Raw genomic sequence first — 17,782 nt, 5'->3', positions numbered from 1 at the left:
GATACACACACGTCACTCACACTTTTGATACATGATATACAAACATCTCTCACATCAGATACATGATACAGGCACATTACGTACATATTAGATATAGGATACACACATGTCACTCACACATTAGATACATAATACACACACGTCACTTACACTTTTGATACAAATACACACATTATTCACACTTTAGATACATGATACACACACATCACTCACACAACACATATTAGATAGATGATACACATGTCACTCACACATTAGATACATGATACACAAACGTCATTGATACATTAGGTACACACATGTCACTCACATTGAGAAGGAAAAATCATTTTGCAGGGCTCCGGTCCATCAGACTCCTTACCTCCTGTCTCTTCATTTGATTAGCCAGCTGGCACAACGTGGTGTGTGCATCATGCCACAATGATGATGTTGCGCCTACCCGGCTAATCAGAAGAGAAGCTGGGAATGCTGGGAGGTAAAGAGATTCACAGCCCCCATCCAGCGATCATAAATTAATGACATAGTTGGTGGACAGGAGTCCTGTGAATTAATTCTGCCATCTCCAAACTCACATACTAGATATATGATAGCATTGATATCACTGAAGCATTAGGTGCAGTGTAGATCTCACAGATTGCATATATGTTGTACATACAATCTGCGGAGATGTCACATTACTCTCAATATATACATGCTGTACACAAACTCTACACATTTCACATTTCAATTACACTGCAATATATTCACAGATCATACACATAAAATCACGTTTTATTAGTATTCATTAGTATTTTGGATACTAATAAACAGTGACTTTATATGTATGATCTGTAAAAATAGTGCTAATTACATACACTTTTCCTATTGACCAATCGGTGATTAATTTACAATTATACTGCAATAGTACCCACAGTACCTGCCTTTTTTTGCTAATATGACACTAACAACCCCTTTACTCCAACCCCTCCCTGCAATAACACATAGGACCATAAACCAGTTAGACTCTGTCCACAAGTTGTGCCAATGGTTACAATAGCGGAAACTATAAGAAAATGTTTACCAGTAAGTTTAGGGGAACTTTTGATCAGTATCTTCTCTTAGGCTTAAAAGCACCTCTTAATATGCGGCCAGTTCCAGCCCCGTTCCTTCTCATCCCCTTCTCTGCACCGCTGAGTCTTGGTATCTCCTTTCTCCTCACTGTTCCAACTTCCTGTCCCTTTCTCTCTAATATAATACCTTCTGTGCTTTCTACTCTCTGCTCTTGATGGGAAGTGGATCCTCTTCCTCAGTGTCTTTCCCTGATTACACAGGTGACCTAGGCACTGGTAATGGGGCTTAGCCAGCTGGAATCCCTTGCGCACGAGCTCCCTGAACCTTGCAGTGCCTGTATGGTGTCTGTTCACAATACAGAGAACAGAGGGAGGTGGAGCTAATGTTGCGCTCCACACAAATACAATTATACAGTGGCAAGCAGGGCGGCCCAGACGGGATAAGCCCGGTGAGGAAGATTGTCAGTGCAGGCCTGGTCCACTTGGTAGATAAAATGAATTAAAATAGCCACTTTCATATGATTTATATATATATTTTAGTAAGGTTATCTCTATCTACAATAGCTTTGTTATTAAACCCCAGCCTTATGTGAGACGCAGAATAAAACACAGAATAAAAACCTCGCACATTTTGTGTTTTCCATGTCTCTGGACCAAATAAATATGGTGGAACACAAGAGTCATTGTCTATGAAAGTTCTGTCTACATAGGTAGAGTATGAACAATAGTCCACCCACATAGAAAACAGTTCTTCTTTTCCATGATTAATATGCCGGCAAAACCTCAAGTGATTTCATATTATAAAAACCATTAAAACCTCTGATCCGTCATAAACAACAGAAATAATTTTCAGAATTTTCACAAAGAGACATACTGTAATGCAAAATGGTGAATAGCTCCTTAGGGATTGGAGCCTGAAAGCATTTGATAAATTATAGCACACTCTTTTCCTAAATCCTCCCTTTACTAATCTATTAATCTCTCACTGAAGCACAAGAAGACTTGACAACACTGGGGAAAATGAACTTGAATGTTGACATTATTTTACATTTCAATTAGCTGAGCTTAGGTTTCGAAAAGTCATATTTACAGGTTTAATAATGGGAATATAATCAACCTTGTGAATCTGGACTTTTTGGTCTTGGTCCTCTATCTGGGGTGGAGTAGTAGAGACCAAATCTGAATCATACAGAAGACTGTAATCTAATCTCATGTACTGCGTATTGTAAAGCCAATACTTTGCTCAATTCTCCAAATATTACTATAGTTACCTTCTATTATGTATATACATTCCCTGTCAGGAGGGTATTTGTTGGGGTAATTGGGAGAGGTAAAAATTCCTCCATCTGAATACTTTGTCCAGGATCCACACTGCAATGATTTCTGACCTTCTGGAGTGGTTTGTTTGTCTGAAAAAAAAAATAATGACATGTTACATTAAATATAGATCGTATTTATCAATAGAGACAATAACTTCAGTAAGAAATGTTTCTGTCTGCCGTACTTACCTCCTATCTTTTTGGTTGCCCAAGACACATGCAGAATAATTAGACTTGTTACAACTGCAATAAAAGAAGATAGCTTGTTGTTTAGTCACCGTTCCATATTGTACACCGTATACAGCATTGCAGGTTATTTACAGTACCGAGACGTAGCGGGCAGACAAGAGGTTATATGGTCAGATCTTCTGATTGTGTATAGTATCGCATGCAGCGCTCTATAGTACACAAGCCATCTCTGAGGATATAGAAGTGTGTCTGATATGTCAGACAATGCGTTATGTCTCATACTCACTAGATAAGGTGATCTGTGCTCTGCTCAACTCCTGATACACCCAGGTAGCCACAGTAATGAAGAAATAATCATCTCCATCGCTACTAGAGATAAAAAAGCTAAAATTCATCTCCATCAGGAAAAGTATTGGATGATCTAGAATGTGATGTAATCAAGAACAGATCTGTTGTATACTACATGGCATTATAATCCTGATTGGTGTGACTAACTTAAAGGGGAGAAAGGATTAACAATGCCTATTAACCATATGCACATACATATACAGCAGCATCAAAAGCCCAATATATTGACTCACAGATGGAGCTGTCCTTGGTACTTAATGAGTTATGGAAATCAACCCTCTTAAATATACACAGTTAAAGGGCCTGTGAATATTTAATGTAGTGAAACTGACTGTCCAAGCAATTTTAATATAGTTCTGTGCAGCAGTGCCTATATATATATATATATATATATATATATATATATATATATATATATAAATATATGTATATATATATATATATATATATATATACACACATATACATACATACATACACAGCAGTGTGTCGTACAGCCCTTTATCATATTAGGGAGCACTTTGCTGTGCACAGCATTTACTAATCACTGCAGAAGAGGAAAGGGCACTGTTATACCTCCATTCACCACAGCAGCATCACCCCCTCTTCACACAGCAGTATATGGAAGGAGTTGTGCTACATCTCCAGAATGTCAATGTATATACACCACCAGCAGCAGAGCACTATATATAGGGGCTGCTCAGCCTGTCCTACACCTGAATAATCTACGGCCATAGCAATAATGGACAGGATGAGCAGCAGCATTGCTATCAATGTGTCTGTCTGTCCATTACACATCGTTAGGGGAAGCTGCAGCTGAAGACATACTCACTGTGACACAAGCTGCGCCCATGGACCATGTCTGTTCCTTACACAAGGGGCTTCGATCTCCACTAATTCCATTTAGATCCGGGAGGACTTCCAGTGCGGGGGAATAGGATGGGTGAGTAGGAATTGCCACTTCCTCTCAAGTAATCACCATGATCGCATATAGGGGATAAGAGTATGTTAGCGCTGCATCCACACACTAGATCACATCTCCCAGCCAGATCCCCAGATCGCTGCAACAGATCGCCATGGTCACTTGCTCATCATCATCATCATCATCATAATGAAGGCTGGAGATCACATGGAGCAATCAGGCTACTAATCATTAGTTTCATACAGGAGCACAGCCACATGCAGCCAGGACCAGTCAGCCGGTTCACACAGTAGCGGTTCCTGGGTCTTCCCATGCATTGAAAGGATTAATGGGTTTGTCATCTGCTCCCTCTGCTTGCTCCACCTTTGCAATCTTCTGAGGGGAAGCTTTACAAATATAGAGATTTAATAATATTTCTGCGATGAAATCCGCATTAAAACAGCAAAATCCCTCACTGTGGAGCAAATCCAAAGACTCTGCTTGTCGCATAGTATCAAGCAGGAGGGCAATGCAAGCAGTGAGCCCTATACTGGGGGAAAGCAGCAGCAATCCACAGATGTCACTATGTGAATGTATATCACAGTCCTCTGCAGCAGGTCCTATGCACTAAAACTCCTCCAAAATCCACTGGACCATCAAACTTTAGCAGTTAATCCCACAGCCACAAGTGAGCAGGTGCAAGCACTGTACAAGCAGAGGAGACCACCATGCTCACAGGATACAATGTCACCCTCCATGACTTCAGGATTCCTCTACAGATCCAGCACTGACCTGCATTTCCATGCCTCTTGCAGGGCTCAGCTTCACTTTCCAATCAGTGACCTCCTGTTTACAAAACAGCCCCCTTCCCAGCAGAGCCCCTAGCCTGGCATCAGGGGGAGCTGCTGCCTCCTCTATGGCAAGCACCACTACAGCCTCCCTGTGACTGACTCATCAGCGATGCACACTGTCAGCAGCACCAGACTGAAAGCCAACGCCAGGGCTTAGCATATTATTGCAGGAGGGAGGGGGATGCTGTGAAGTGAGGATTGTTCTTTATTTCTCCTCACTATCTGCAGAAGAGAAGCTAAGGACTTATTATCTGCCTCCATGAGATGGAGAAAGCAGGGAGACTGATGGATAACTTGTCGGATTACCATGCTAAAGTTACTTTCTTAGTTGTCTAGCTTCTTAATGAGGGCAGAAGTTGGTTTCTTATTAGCAAAAAAATAAATTCTTATTTTTTTCCTAGTCTATAATGAGCAAAACTTTTCATGATAATCAAATACAATGCTCTGAGGTGCCCTGATGGTCAGTGGCGTAACTTAAAGTTCATGGACCCCAATGCATAAGCTCCAACAGGGCCCCTAATTATTGCAAGTCTTGGTGTTTTCATATAGGCCGAAGGGACTTTTTGGGCCCCTTAGTCTCCAGGGCCCGGGTGCGATTGCAACCCTTGCCTTTATTGTAGTTACACCCCTGCTGATGGTGAAAAAAACATTGAAGCAGTTACAAACCAAACAACTAGCACATTAGCCATTAAAGTAGGGTATAATTTAAAGGGTTAAATGGCTTTGGAATTCTAAATTTACACTGCCAATCGACAGTTAGGGGAAGCCAGAGCGTAAGTTAGTATACATACAACGTATAAGAGCATTTTCACACTGGCTATTTAACAAACAAAATTAAGGAAGACACAAAATCAGCATATACCCTGAAGTACAGTCATATGAAAAAGTTTGGGCACCCCTATTAATCTTAAGCTTAATGTTTTATAAAAATTGGTGTTTTTGCAACAGCTATTTCAGTTTGATATATGTAATAACTGTTGGACACAGTAATGTTTCTGCCTTGAAATGAGGTTTATTGTACTAACAGAAAATGTGCAATCTGTATTCAAACAAAATTTGACAGGTGCATAAATATGGGCACCTCACCAGAAAAGTGACATTAATATTTAGTAGATCCTCCTTTTGCAAAAATAACAGCCTCTAGTCGCTTCCTGTAGCTTTTAATGAGTTCCTGGATCCTGGATGAAGGTATTTTTGACCATTCCTCTTTACAAAACAATTCCAGTTCAGTTAAGTTTGATGGTCGCCGAGCATGGACAGCCCTCTTCAAATGATCCCACAGATGTTCAATGATATTCAGGTCTGGGGACTGGGATGGCCATTCCAGAACATTGTAATTGTTCCTCTGCATGAATGCCTGAGTAGATTTGGAGCGGTGTTTTGGATCATTGTCTTGCTGAAAGATCCATCCCCTGCGTAACTTCAACTTTATCACTGATTCTTGAAAATTATTGTCAAGAATCTGCTGATACTGAGTGGAATCCATGCGTCCCTCAACTTTAACAAGATTCCCGGTGCCGGCATTGGCCACACAGCCCCAAAGCATGATGGAACCTCCACCAAATTTTACTGTGGGTAGCAAGTGTTTTTCTTGGAATGCTGTGTTTTTTTGCCACCATGCATAACGCCTTTTTGTATGACCAAACAACTCAATCTTGGTTTCATCAGTCCATAGGACCTTCTTCCAAAAAGAAATTGGCTTCTCCAAATGTGCTTTTGCATACCTCAGCCGACTCTGTTTGTGGCGTGCTTGCAGAAACAGCTTCTTTCGCATCACTCTCCCATACAGCTTCTCCTTGTGCAAAGTGCGTTGTATAGTTGACCGATGCACAGTGACACCATCTGCAGCAAGTTGATGCTGCAGCTCTCTGGAGGTGGTCTGAGGATTGTCCTTGACTGATCTCACCATTCTTCTTCTCTGCCTTTCTGAAGTTTTTCTTGGCCTGCCACTTCTGGCCTTAACAAGAACTGTCCCTGTGTTCTTCCATTTCCTTACTATGTTCCTCACAGTGGAAACTGACAGGTTAAATCTCTGAGACAGCTTTTTGTATCCTTCCCCTGAACAACTATCTTGAATAATCTTTGTTTTCAGATCATTTGACAGTTGTTTTGAGGAGCCCATGATGGCACTCTTCAGTGGAGCTTCAAACAGGAGAACAACTTGCAAGTGGCCACTTTAAGTAGCTTTTCTCATGATTGCATACACCTGGCTATGAAGTTCAAAGCTCAATGAGGTTACAAAACCCAAAAAAGTGCTTTAGTAAGTCAGTAAAAAGTAGGTAGGAGTATTTAAAACAAGAAAATGATAAGGGTGCCCATACTTATGCACCTGTCAAATTTTGTTTGAATGCAGATTGCACATTTTCTGTTAGTACAATAACCCTCATTTCAAGGCAGAAACATTACTGTGTCCAACACTTATTACATATATCAAACTGAAATAGCTGTTGCAAAATCACCAATTTTTAGAAAACATTAAGCTTAAGAATAATAGGGGTGCCCAAACTTTTTCATATGACTGTATGTAAGTAAATTGTAATAGTACACATAAATAACATAGGGTAAAAAATAAACACTGTTTTTGATCAAAAAAGTATAAAAGCCATCCCACCGTACCCCAATAGGAATTGTCTTATACTCTAGTATTAAAATCTCATCTAGTGTCTGACGACCTCAATGTAGAGGAGGGCAGAGCAAGATAAGGGTCCAACTGGTCAGACACCTGGCCATGGGAAGTTATATAAATGAAATGCCTAGCACAAATAAGGGAGCCACACTTGTGTTTGTATAAAGTTCAAAAAACTAAAGCAAAACCAAATAAAATGAGCCACAGTTAGGGAAGCCTCGCCCGATAGGTTCTGGGCATAAGCTGTCATCAGACGGGGCAGACTGACATTTCTCAGTGATTGAATATGTTACCTGATATGCTCAAAAAATTAAATGACTCTGAGCCTTCAAATTCACACTGCCAACGTACAGAAAAGGATGCCCCCCATCAAACTATATTCATTTTAGGCTGGCCTAAAAGTGGTTTTGGAAATGAAAGCTGGCATAAAATTGGTTAACTTTTTACTGATTTCAATAAGTAATTAGGGTTGTAAAGAGTTTAATGATTTAATGATTTAACCTATTGATCTCACACTGCCAATACACATATAGTGATGTGTCACATCAAATTACGTTACCTTCAAAATGGCCCAAATGAGCCTTGAACATAAAAATTGGCATTGAATGATAAAAGGTGTATACAAAAGAGTAAAATTATTTTGAACCACATATATCACACTGTAGTCATATCGACAGGTATGTCCCACATCAAATTTAGTGGAACACAGGCTGACTCAAACAGATTTTGAGCATAAAAGCTGACATGAAACTGGGGAAACAGACACGTTTTACTTATGTGAATAAGTAAATTTTGCATTCAAAAGGTTAAATAAATCTGAGCTGCTGAATTTACACTTCAGTCATATACATAGATACATATACATCAGATTAAGTCTACACTAGACTAGCCCAAATTCTGGATATACAACTTGGCATGTAATTGGGCAAATAGCCAATGTTCACTGATTTGTAGAAACACAACACGGTGCTCTATAATGAAAAGCGTCCCTCTATTCTACAACATATGAAACCTATAGAGTATCAAAAATAGAAGCAATATTCACTGATTTGGATAAGTAAATGGTGTTTTTAAAGAGTTAAATTACCTTGGGTCACAATACCACACCGCACTCACACTCCAAGCTAGCCCAATATGGTTCTGGGTGTAAAAGCTGGTATTAGATTAGGCAATTAGCCACTTTTTACTGATTTGAAAAAGTAAGGCTAGGTATACACTGCATCCGAGGCCCCTGTCAGACGCATATACTCAGGAGAGGATAGATATCTAGATATCTGTCCACCATAAAGACCCACTGAAAAAAATGTATACTGTTTGTCTTTGTAATATTCTTCTGTGGAGGAAAGCACAGTCTGCTGCACTTTCCAATATTGTAAAACAAAAGGTATGCAGATGCACACTTGCCACACGAAGGCCAAAAGAACGTGCTTTTGGCCTTCATTTAGTGAACGAGGGCCTATGGGAACACTACGATATACAACCTGCTGATGTATACTGAGTTCTAACTGCACTTATGTAGTGTGCACTTAGCCTAACTGGTACATGTTTTAAAGGGAATCTGTCAGTAGGATAAACCCTTCTAAGCCGTCTGTATTGGCCCTCAGGTCATAGGAAGCTGAATAAAATTATACCGTGATATCTGTGATCAGTTGTTTTATTCCAGAGATATTCACGTTTTTCTTATATGTATATTAGCTGTTCCAGGCTCTGGCCCGACACTGATCTGCATGAGAATCTGCCTCCAGAGATTATTATAAATAAAAGAAGGAGTCACCAATATGAGACATGTAACAAACACAGAACGGGAGAAATGAACTTTACCTCCTTAAAAACACATTTGTTGCAGCTCTCACAGCTCTGCTGTAAAGTAACAATATTGCAACCCTGTCTGCCTGTGACCTGGAGGCTGAAGCTGAGAGGAACCTGCAGATGTGTCAGGTATAGTGTTGCGCGAGCATGCTCAACACTGCTCGGTACTTGCCCGAGCATCTCACTACTCGGGATGTTCGGAGAGCACCTAGCATTTCCGGGTTACTCGGGCGGGAGCTGGGGTGTCCGCCCTGCACGTTTGGTGCTCTTTACAGAGCCAATGAACATGCAGGGATTGCCAGCCAGTCACTGTAATTCCGCAGCCATGTTGTTTGTGGGCATTACAGTGATTGGCTGGCCGCACAGCGTCACCTCGAGTATTTAAAACCGGGCGCCGCCATCTTGGACACAGTCGCTCCGGATCAGACAGTGTAGAGAGAGTGCTTCTGAGCTAGGGAGAGATATATCCTGCAAAATAGTTAGTGTAGGGTCTCTAAAGCCTGCAAAATAAAACAAACAGTCCTTCTCAGGACTAATATCCATCCCAGATATCAGGCAGGCAGGCAGGCAGGCTGTATAGGAGACACAGTGGTTATACTAACAAACACTGCATTACAGTCCTGTGTGCTCCTGCTGGTCAAATTGCTAAACTTATCCCCAGGTCTCAGGGGCTAGGAAAAATCCTTTTTTTTCATCTAAATCCTGTTTTTTTTTTGTTTTTTTTTCCTCAATCAGACTGTACAAATACGCGTACAAAAAATTGAGTGTGTCTGTGAGTGTTCTGGTGTAGGCCAGATAACTAGAACTGTGTTTTTCCTCTTCCACTGTTCAAATCTGGGTGTTATCAACCTGCTTGCCTTTTTTCCATAAAAAAAAAACACTTTGAGTGTGTCGCTGACTGTTCAGACACAAATATATCTATTTTAACAAGTCTGGTATACACCAGGAAATTATAACTGTGGTTTTGCAGTTCCACGGTTCAAATCTCTGTATTATCCGCTTTTTTGTCTTTTTTCCATAAAAAAAGCATTTTCAGTGTCTCGCTGACTGTTCAGACACCAATATATCTGTTTAACAGTTTCTGGTGTAGGCCAGAGAAACAGAACTGTGGTTTTACTCTTCCACGGTTCTAATCTCCTCTCTATTACCCTTTTGCCATTGATAGTGCGAGTGTAAGCTATTTTACTTAATTTACAATGGGCAAGGTGCATGGCAAGGGACGTGGAACTGGACGTTCTGGTGATGGTGCGTGCAGAGGACGGGGCCATGGCCAAGGTGAAAATGTGCCACAACCAACAGCCACATCTTCCCGCTCTCAGTTCTTGACCAAATTACTAGGGAAGCACACAACAGCACCACTATTGCGAACTGATCAGTGTGAACAGGTTATTAATTGGATAGCAGATAATACTTCAAGTCACCTGGGCACCACTACCTCCGCTCTTTCTTCCACACGGTCAAGTCTTAATAGCCGTGAGTCTCGACCGCATACTTCTCCTCACCCTGATGCTCCTTCCTCCCACCATGCTGAGTGTCGTCAGACAGCAACTAATCCCACAGTTGGACACTCTGAAGAGCAGTTCACTGGTCCATTTCCATATTTGGGCCCCTCGCCTGCTCCTCTTGAAGTGGTGGAAGAGGAGATCCCATGTAGCGATGGTCAAATATTTGAACAGCCATGGCCACAGGAAGGCGATGCTGGCAATTTGTCACAAGAGGTGGACGATGACGAGACACAATTGCTACGAAGTGAGGAGGAGGACCGTGGTGCAGAAGTGGAAGAGGAGGAGGAGGTGGATGATCTAATAACTGACCCAACGTGGCAGGAGGACACGCAGAGAGAGGTCAGCAGCAAACAGGGGGAGGGAGGCAGACTACCCCAACAGGCAGGAAGAAGCAGTGTGGTGGCCGCATACAGAAGGCGGCAACCGTTCCCCGTAACACCAACACGAGGGACGTTGCCAGTACAACCGGTAAGTCTTCCAGAGTCTGGAATTTTTTTAAAGACTCTGCTAATAACCCCAAAAAGGCCATTTGTACCACCTGCCAGGCCAGCATCAGCAGGGGTGACAAAACTAACAGCCTGACCACCACCAGCATGATCAGGCACATGGCAGCAAATCACCCGACTTTGTGGGGCGAACGCCAGGGTCCACGACCAGTGTCAGCGGGTGTCACCACTGCTTCTTCCACTGTACTGTGTGTAAGAGAACCCCCTGTTGTGCGTGCAAGGCAATCCCCTGTCCATACTGCATGCAAAGATGCCCCCTCCTCTCAGTCTTCACTTGTTATGGCAGTTTCTCAAGAAACAGCATCAACGTCCACGTCCACATCCCAACGCAGCGTTCAATTTTCCATATTCCAGACCTTTGAATGAAAGCGCAAATTTGCAGCCAACGCCCCACAGGCCACAGTCCTAAATTTGCACATTTCACGACTGCTTGCATTGGAAATGCTGCCTTTTAGGCTGGTGGAGACGGAATCCTTCCGCAACCTTATGGCGGTGGCCGTCCGTCGGTACTCAGTCCCCAGCCAACACCATTTTGCCCGGTGTGCCATCCCCGCACTACACAAGCACGTGTCCCTAAATTCCTCTGTGCCTTTTAATTATTGGGTATCCAAGCTGGACACTTGGAATGAACTCGCTCTGTACGCCTTGGAGGTCCTGGCCTGCCCTGCCACTAGCGTGTTATCGGAGCTTGTTTTTAGTGCCACTGGGGGAATTATAACTGATAAGCGCACTCGCCTGTCAACTGACAATGCTGACAAGCTGACCCTTATCAAAATGAACAAGGGCTGGATTGGGCCAGACTTCTCATCACCACCAAATGACAGCAGAGTAACATAAAGTCAATTCCACTGTGTTATTTCTGGAGGTGTATTCCCATGCACCGCTTCACACTCACACATGGGTATACGCTTCCTCATTTCGGCTGTTTTTTGCTCTTCTCCCTATTCTTAGCCTCCACCACCACTATACCACCAGGGTGACTGTGATCCGTATTGCCAGCAATGCAAGTTCCTCCGTCCTAATTTTTGGCAGCTTTTGCTTGGAAGGCATAGGCAAAGACTATGGGAGACCCACTCCCCAATAATGGGAATAATGTTTTTAATATGCTGTACTGCATGGCTCTTGTAAGGGGCATTAAAACCATCTTGTTAAGCTACTGTGACGTCCACGTCTCTTCCAAGAGGCATTAAAACCGTCTTGTTAAGCTACTGTGACCTCCACGTCTCTTCCAAGGGGAATTAAAACCGTCTTGTTAAACCACTCTGAACTCCACGTCTCTTCCAAGGGGCATTAAAACCGTCTTGTTAAACCACTCTGAACTCCACGTCTCTTCCAAGGGGCATTAAAACCATCTTGTTAAACCACTCCGACCTCCACATCTCTTCAAAGGGGCATTAAAACTGTCTTGTTAAGCTACTGTGACCTCCACGTCGCTTCCACGGGGCATTGATATTGTCTTTTTATTCCACTGCGACCTCCACCAATCTTCCAAGGGGCATTGATATTGTCTTTTTATTCCACTGCGACCTCCACCACTCTTCCAAGGGGCATTGATATTGTCTTTTTATTCCACTGCGACCTCCACCACTCTTCCAAGGGGCATTAAAACAATCTTGTTAAGCTACTGTGACCTCAACGTCTCTTCCACGGGGCATTGATATTGTCTTTTTATTCCACTGCGACCTCCACCACTCTTCCAAGGGGCATTGATATTGTCTTTTTATTCTACTGCGACCTCCACCACTCTTCCAAGGGGCATTGATATTGTCTGTTTATTCCACTGCGACCTCCACCACTCTTCCAAGGGGCATTAAAACTGTCTTGTTAAGCTACTGTGACCTCCACGTCTCTTCCACGGGGCATTGATATTGTCTTTTTATTCCACTGCGACCTAAACCACTCTTCCAAGGGGCATTGATATTGTCTTTTTATTCCACTGCGACCTCCATCACTCTTCCAAGGGGCATTAAAACCATCTTGTTAAGCTATTGTGACCTCCATGTCTCTTCCAAGGGGCATTAAAACCGTCTTGTTAAACCACTCTGAACTCCACAGCTCTTCCAAGGGGCATTGAAATGTTGTTTTTAATTACCTGTAACCTCCACGACTCTTTTAACGGGCATTGCATTTCCTCCTAATTTTAGTCAGCTTTTTCTTTTCAATGCGTATGCGAGCACTAAGGGAGACCCACTCCCCAATAATGGGTAGAAGGTTTTTAGTATGCTGTAATCCATGTCAGTTTCAAGGGGCATTGCAGTTCCTCAATTTTTGGAAAGCTTTCCATTCACTGCTTAGGCCAGCAGTGTACAGGAGACCCAGTTGCTATAAATGGAAAAAACGGTTTAGTTAAGGCCCTCTGACCTCCATGTCACATCCAAGGGGCATTGGAGTGCTTCTAAATTTTTGGCAGGCATTGCACTCACTGTATGCCCTATAACTGTGTAGCCGAACCGCTCCTTTTGGTACAGAAACATATCCTACAAGACATGTGTGGTTGACTGGCCTGATATTGATGTGAATGGTCCCTGTTCCTCCTGCTCTTTCTCCTTTGCCACCACCTCATCCATTATTCATCACCTGAAGCTTTGTTTTAACGGGAGTCATAGAACTGGGTTAGTAGCAGGCAAACATCCAGAAATCCTCGGAGGAGGTAGGATATGCGCCAAAACGCTGACCACCTCAGGCCTAGCCACTACTACATACATGCGCTTGCATTCCAAGGAACAGAAAGCTAAGGAGATGGATGGCCTCTTGATCATGAATAATTTACTCGTTGTGTAGGAGGCCGACCACTGCTGCTGTCTACCTTCTGAACTTTGTGTTGAAGCATGATTGACCCAGGGCCCGCAATCCTCTATGTCTGGAGGACGAGTTGCATCCCTGTGTCCAACTGTGTCCCGGCTTCCACAATATTAACTCAGTGTGAAGGCGCCAGTGAGAAGGACCATCCCTGGCCACATTCACTTGTCCGTCTGTTTGTGGTTAGGCTGTCCTTCCCACTAAATGCACTGGGAAGGGCACAGGTGCGGCTGGGGACGGCCGCCCCCTGGCGGCTGGGGACTGAGTGTGGACACTCGGCAACCGGGCGGCTGGGGACTGAGTATGGACACCAGGCCTCCGACGCAGCCATGACATGGTGTCCGGCGTCTGCCTCCACAAGCCTAAATGGCCTCATTTCAAGTGCAAGCAAGCTAGCAGTATGGTATTGCAGCTTGGGGGTGGGTGGGTGGCAGGCTGCACACTTACGCTTGCATTCCAAGAAAACAAAGTAGATGCTAACTTCTATCATCATCATCATGCACCTCACCTTGGCACTCTCAACTCCCCTGATGGAGAAGCCAGGGCTCACCGGAGGAGTCTTGGTGTCTGGTGGGCTCGGCCAATGCTGCCCTAAAGCAGGCCAGGCTAAGAAAAGTGTGGGGAAGGTTACCGGGACAAATAGGGGCAGCTGGGGACCGAGTATATACACCCTGCTGCCCCCTGGCGGCTGGGGACCGAGTGTGGACACCCGGCCGCCGGGCGGCTGGGGACTGAGTATTGATACCAGGCCGCCGACGCAGCCATGACATGGTGGCCCAGCGTCTGCCTCCACAAGCCTAAAAGGCCTCATTTCAAGTGCAAGCAAGCTAGCAGTATGGTATTGCAGCCTAGGGGTGGGTGGGTGGCAGGCTGCACACTTACGCTTGCATTCCAAGAAAACAAAGCAGATGCTAACTTCTATCATCATCATCATGCTCCTCACCTTGGCACTCTCAACTCCCCTAATGAAGAAGCCAGGGCTCACCGGAGGAGTCTTGGTGTCTGGTGGGCTCGACCAATGCTGCCCTAAAGCAGGCCAGGCTAAGAAAAGTGTGGGGAAGGTTACCGGACAAATAGGAGCGGCTGGGGACCGAGTATGGACATCCGGCCACCCCCTGGCGGCTGGGGACCAAGCGTGGACATCCGGCTGCCGGGCGGCTGGGGACTGAATATGGAAACCAGGCCGCCGACGCAGGCATGACGTGGTGGCCAGATTCCGCCTACACATGCCTAAAAGGCCCAATTTCAAATGCAAGCAAGCAAGCAGTATGGTATTGCAGCCTGGGGGTGGGTGGGTGGCAGGCTGCATACTTGCGCTTGCATTGCAAGGAATGAGGGAGGTACGATTGAACACTGCCCTGGGACAAAGACTTGCACGGGGATAGTTACAAGTCTGCATCTTCTGATGCGGCAAGGATCACTTCTGATGGGCACACTTTTAGGCAGTGACCTGGGTGTCAGAGATGCTTCCAGGGGTCTTCCCCATGCTGTTCCCATGTATTTTCAGCACTGTATGCATGTGTCACACAGCACATGGCCAGATAAGGTTGTAAAATGTTTAAATGACATTTCCCAGTGAATGCATTTGTCACGGTGGAAAGCAATACAAAAGTGCAAAAACGCATAAAAAATGCTACTTGTGAACATAGCCCAAGGTGTGGAGGAGTATTTTTGTTTTTGGTCATTTATTTTACCTTATACCCAAGTCTTTACCCTTGAAAGGATTTTCCTTAACATATTTCACAGTTTAGTTTTTGAACGTTTTATTGTGAGTCCGCAAAAGTGGCTTAATACCTCTGACCACGTTGTTGACAGCAGTGACCTGGAGGTCAGAAATGCTTCCTGGGGAGATCCCCATGCTGTCCCCATATCATTTGAGCACTGTCACTATCGTTTTGGGCACTTTTTAGGCTTTCTACAGATTGCCAGGGGTGCCGCCGCAAAAATGCTCGGGTCTCCCATAGACTAACATTGGGCTCGTTGCTCGGGTCGAGCACCCGAGTATCACGGTGATCTCCGCCCGAGCATCGAGCACCCGAGCATTTTAGTGCTCGCTGAACACTAGTCAGGTATAATCACACACAGCTCTGCAGTGAGATCAGGAGAGCAGAGAGAGGCCATCACACATCACACTAGTAACTCCCCTTTTATTTATAATAATCTCTGGAGGCAGATTCTCATGCAGATCAGGGTCCAGCCCATAGTTTTGTACAACTCATTTACATATAAAACATGGATTTTCTGGAATAAGACATCAGATCACAGATTTCAAGGTATCATTTTAATCAGCTTCCTATGACCTACATGCCCATATAGACAGCTTAGAAGGATTGATCCTACTCACAGACTCCCTTTAAACTAATGCAATGCTTTCATTCAGATAGGGATGCCCTACATCAATTTTAGTTGATTCCAAGCTGGGCCATGTGTTCCTGGATATTAAAAGCTGGCATCAAAATAGTCAGAAAGCCAATTGTCTATGAATGTAGGGCCTGTGTTGCAGGGGAAAAAAAGGAGCCAAACGTGGTTTATCCATGCTGCTGGTAGGCAATGAAGATCCAAATGGAAGTATAATAAAGGATTTTTTATTTCAGGTTCTTTAGTCAACGCGTTTCAAAGTCATTCCAGACTTCTTTTCCAGGACACAAACCGTATATTGCACAGTGCCCCTATTTCTAAAGAGGCTACAAGCCAGAAACTGCACTGATAATGCTAGGTCTGCATTTTCAGTGCAGTTTCCGAGGCTAGAAGTGTAGAAGGACTTTTTAAGACATCATTGTCACATGACCCAAAGTCCTTCACCCTGTGGGAGTCTGGACAAAATTAATAAGGGAAGAGAGTCTAGTATGAGCTCTACATTGTGTGTTTGTGACATGCAGTGTGTGTAACAGTAAGTGTCATGGCTGTGTCAGATGTGACAGACAGTTGCCCTGCAGTTGGTTGCAGGAGATCTCTTCGTTTGGCATTAGAGACACCTCCTTAGATCTGTCTCTCTCTAGAACCCAGCGGCAACCTTCCTCTTGCTAATTAACACCCTGGCCTGGGTGTATAAATACCTTCACTTTGCAATATGAAGGCACCGGTGATATTCACATGACCCCTTGTGAAGGCTTGGAGCAGTGCAGTTCTTACCTCCTCTCTGGTGCTAGGAGGACTTATGTGCAATCCCTATGAAGTCGGCTCAAGCTAAGCTACTTCCCCCCGTGTCTGTCTCCCCTTGCTGTCTTTAGTGTTAGTGGGGACTGACTAGCGCTCATCCTCCAGTTCCCTAGCCAGACCCTAGCTCTAGGGAGAGAGAGGGCTTTAGGTTCCTGCTAGGCGATTGGTGAGCAAACAGTTTAGGGATGGTAGGGAAGGACAGGGTGATATCAGATCAGCTATGGAGGTCTCCACCCCCTCTGTCCTTAATGTCTGGCCTCCCTTCCCCTCATCCCTTCGTGTTGGACTTTGTCTTTCCTACACTGTGCTTGACAGTAAGGTGCAGTGTGTGTGTGTGTATGTAATATGCAGTGAATGTGTGTTTTTGTAACATCTAGTGTGTGTAACATGCAGTGTATGCATGTAACATGGAGTATGTGCAACATACAACTGTGTGTATATAATATACAGTTGGCATAACATACAGTGTGTGTAGTATGGAGTGTGTGTAACATTCAATGTGTGTAGCATTCACATTTATAAATATCGAGTATTTGTAGGTGTAAACATGTCAGCAATCACCCAGCGAATGAGAAAAAACATTATACAGGTGATTGGATCGATTATGCTGGAACAGAAATCAATGATCTCAGCAGCACATCGCCTGGTGTAAACAGCACAAGTGTTGCTGATAACATGATACCGGATGGGGACAGAATCATCTATGAGCCATTATTCTGGG

General features: G+C 44.0%; 1 protein-coding gene across 3 annotated transcripts in view; it reads right to left on the bottom strand.

Annotated features, from left to right (window-relative positions):
• Positions 1 to 4,822, bottom strand: part of NETO1 (neuropilin and tolloid like 1) — a 296,798-nt gene extending 291,976 nt beyond the window's left edge. The window contains exons 1-3 of one of the 3 annotated variants that reach the window (XM_073678954.1): positions 3,738 to 4,822; positions 2,558 to 2,611; positions 2,321 to 2,458 (exon numbers count right to left, since the gene is read on the bottom strand). In XM_073678954.1, coding sequence (XP_073535055.1) covers positions 2,321 to 2,458; positions 2,558 to 2,611; positions 3,738 to 3,765 — 220 coding nt within the window. In that variant the 5' untranslated portion in view covers positions 3,766 to 4,822. Of the gene's footprint in view, positions 1 to 310; positions 411 to 2,320; positions 2,459 to 2,557; positions 2,612 to 2,843; positions 2,997 to 3,737 lie in introns of those variants that run through there. The other 2 variants (XM_073678953.1, XM_073678956.1) reach the window with 2 other exon arrangements.
• Positions 4,823 to 17,782: the final 12,960 nt, after the last annotated feature.

The sequence above is a fragment of the Phyllobates terribilis genome, unplaced genomic scaffold, assembly GCF_046119375.1.
Source record: "Phyllobates terribilis strain yellow unplaced genomic scaffold, ASM4611937v1 Scaffold_4__5_contigs__length_816908805, whole genome shotgun sequence".
Taxonomy (NCBI): Eukaryota; Metazoa; Chordata; class Amphibia; order Anura; family Dendrobatidae; genus Phyllobates; species Phyllobates terribilis.
This window is presented reverse-complemented; position numbering and strand designations above follow the sequence as displayed.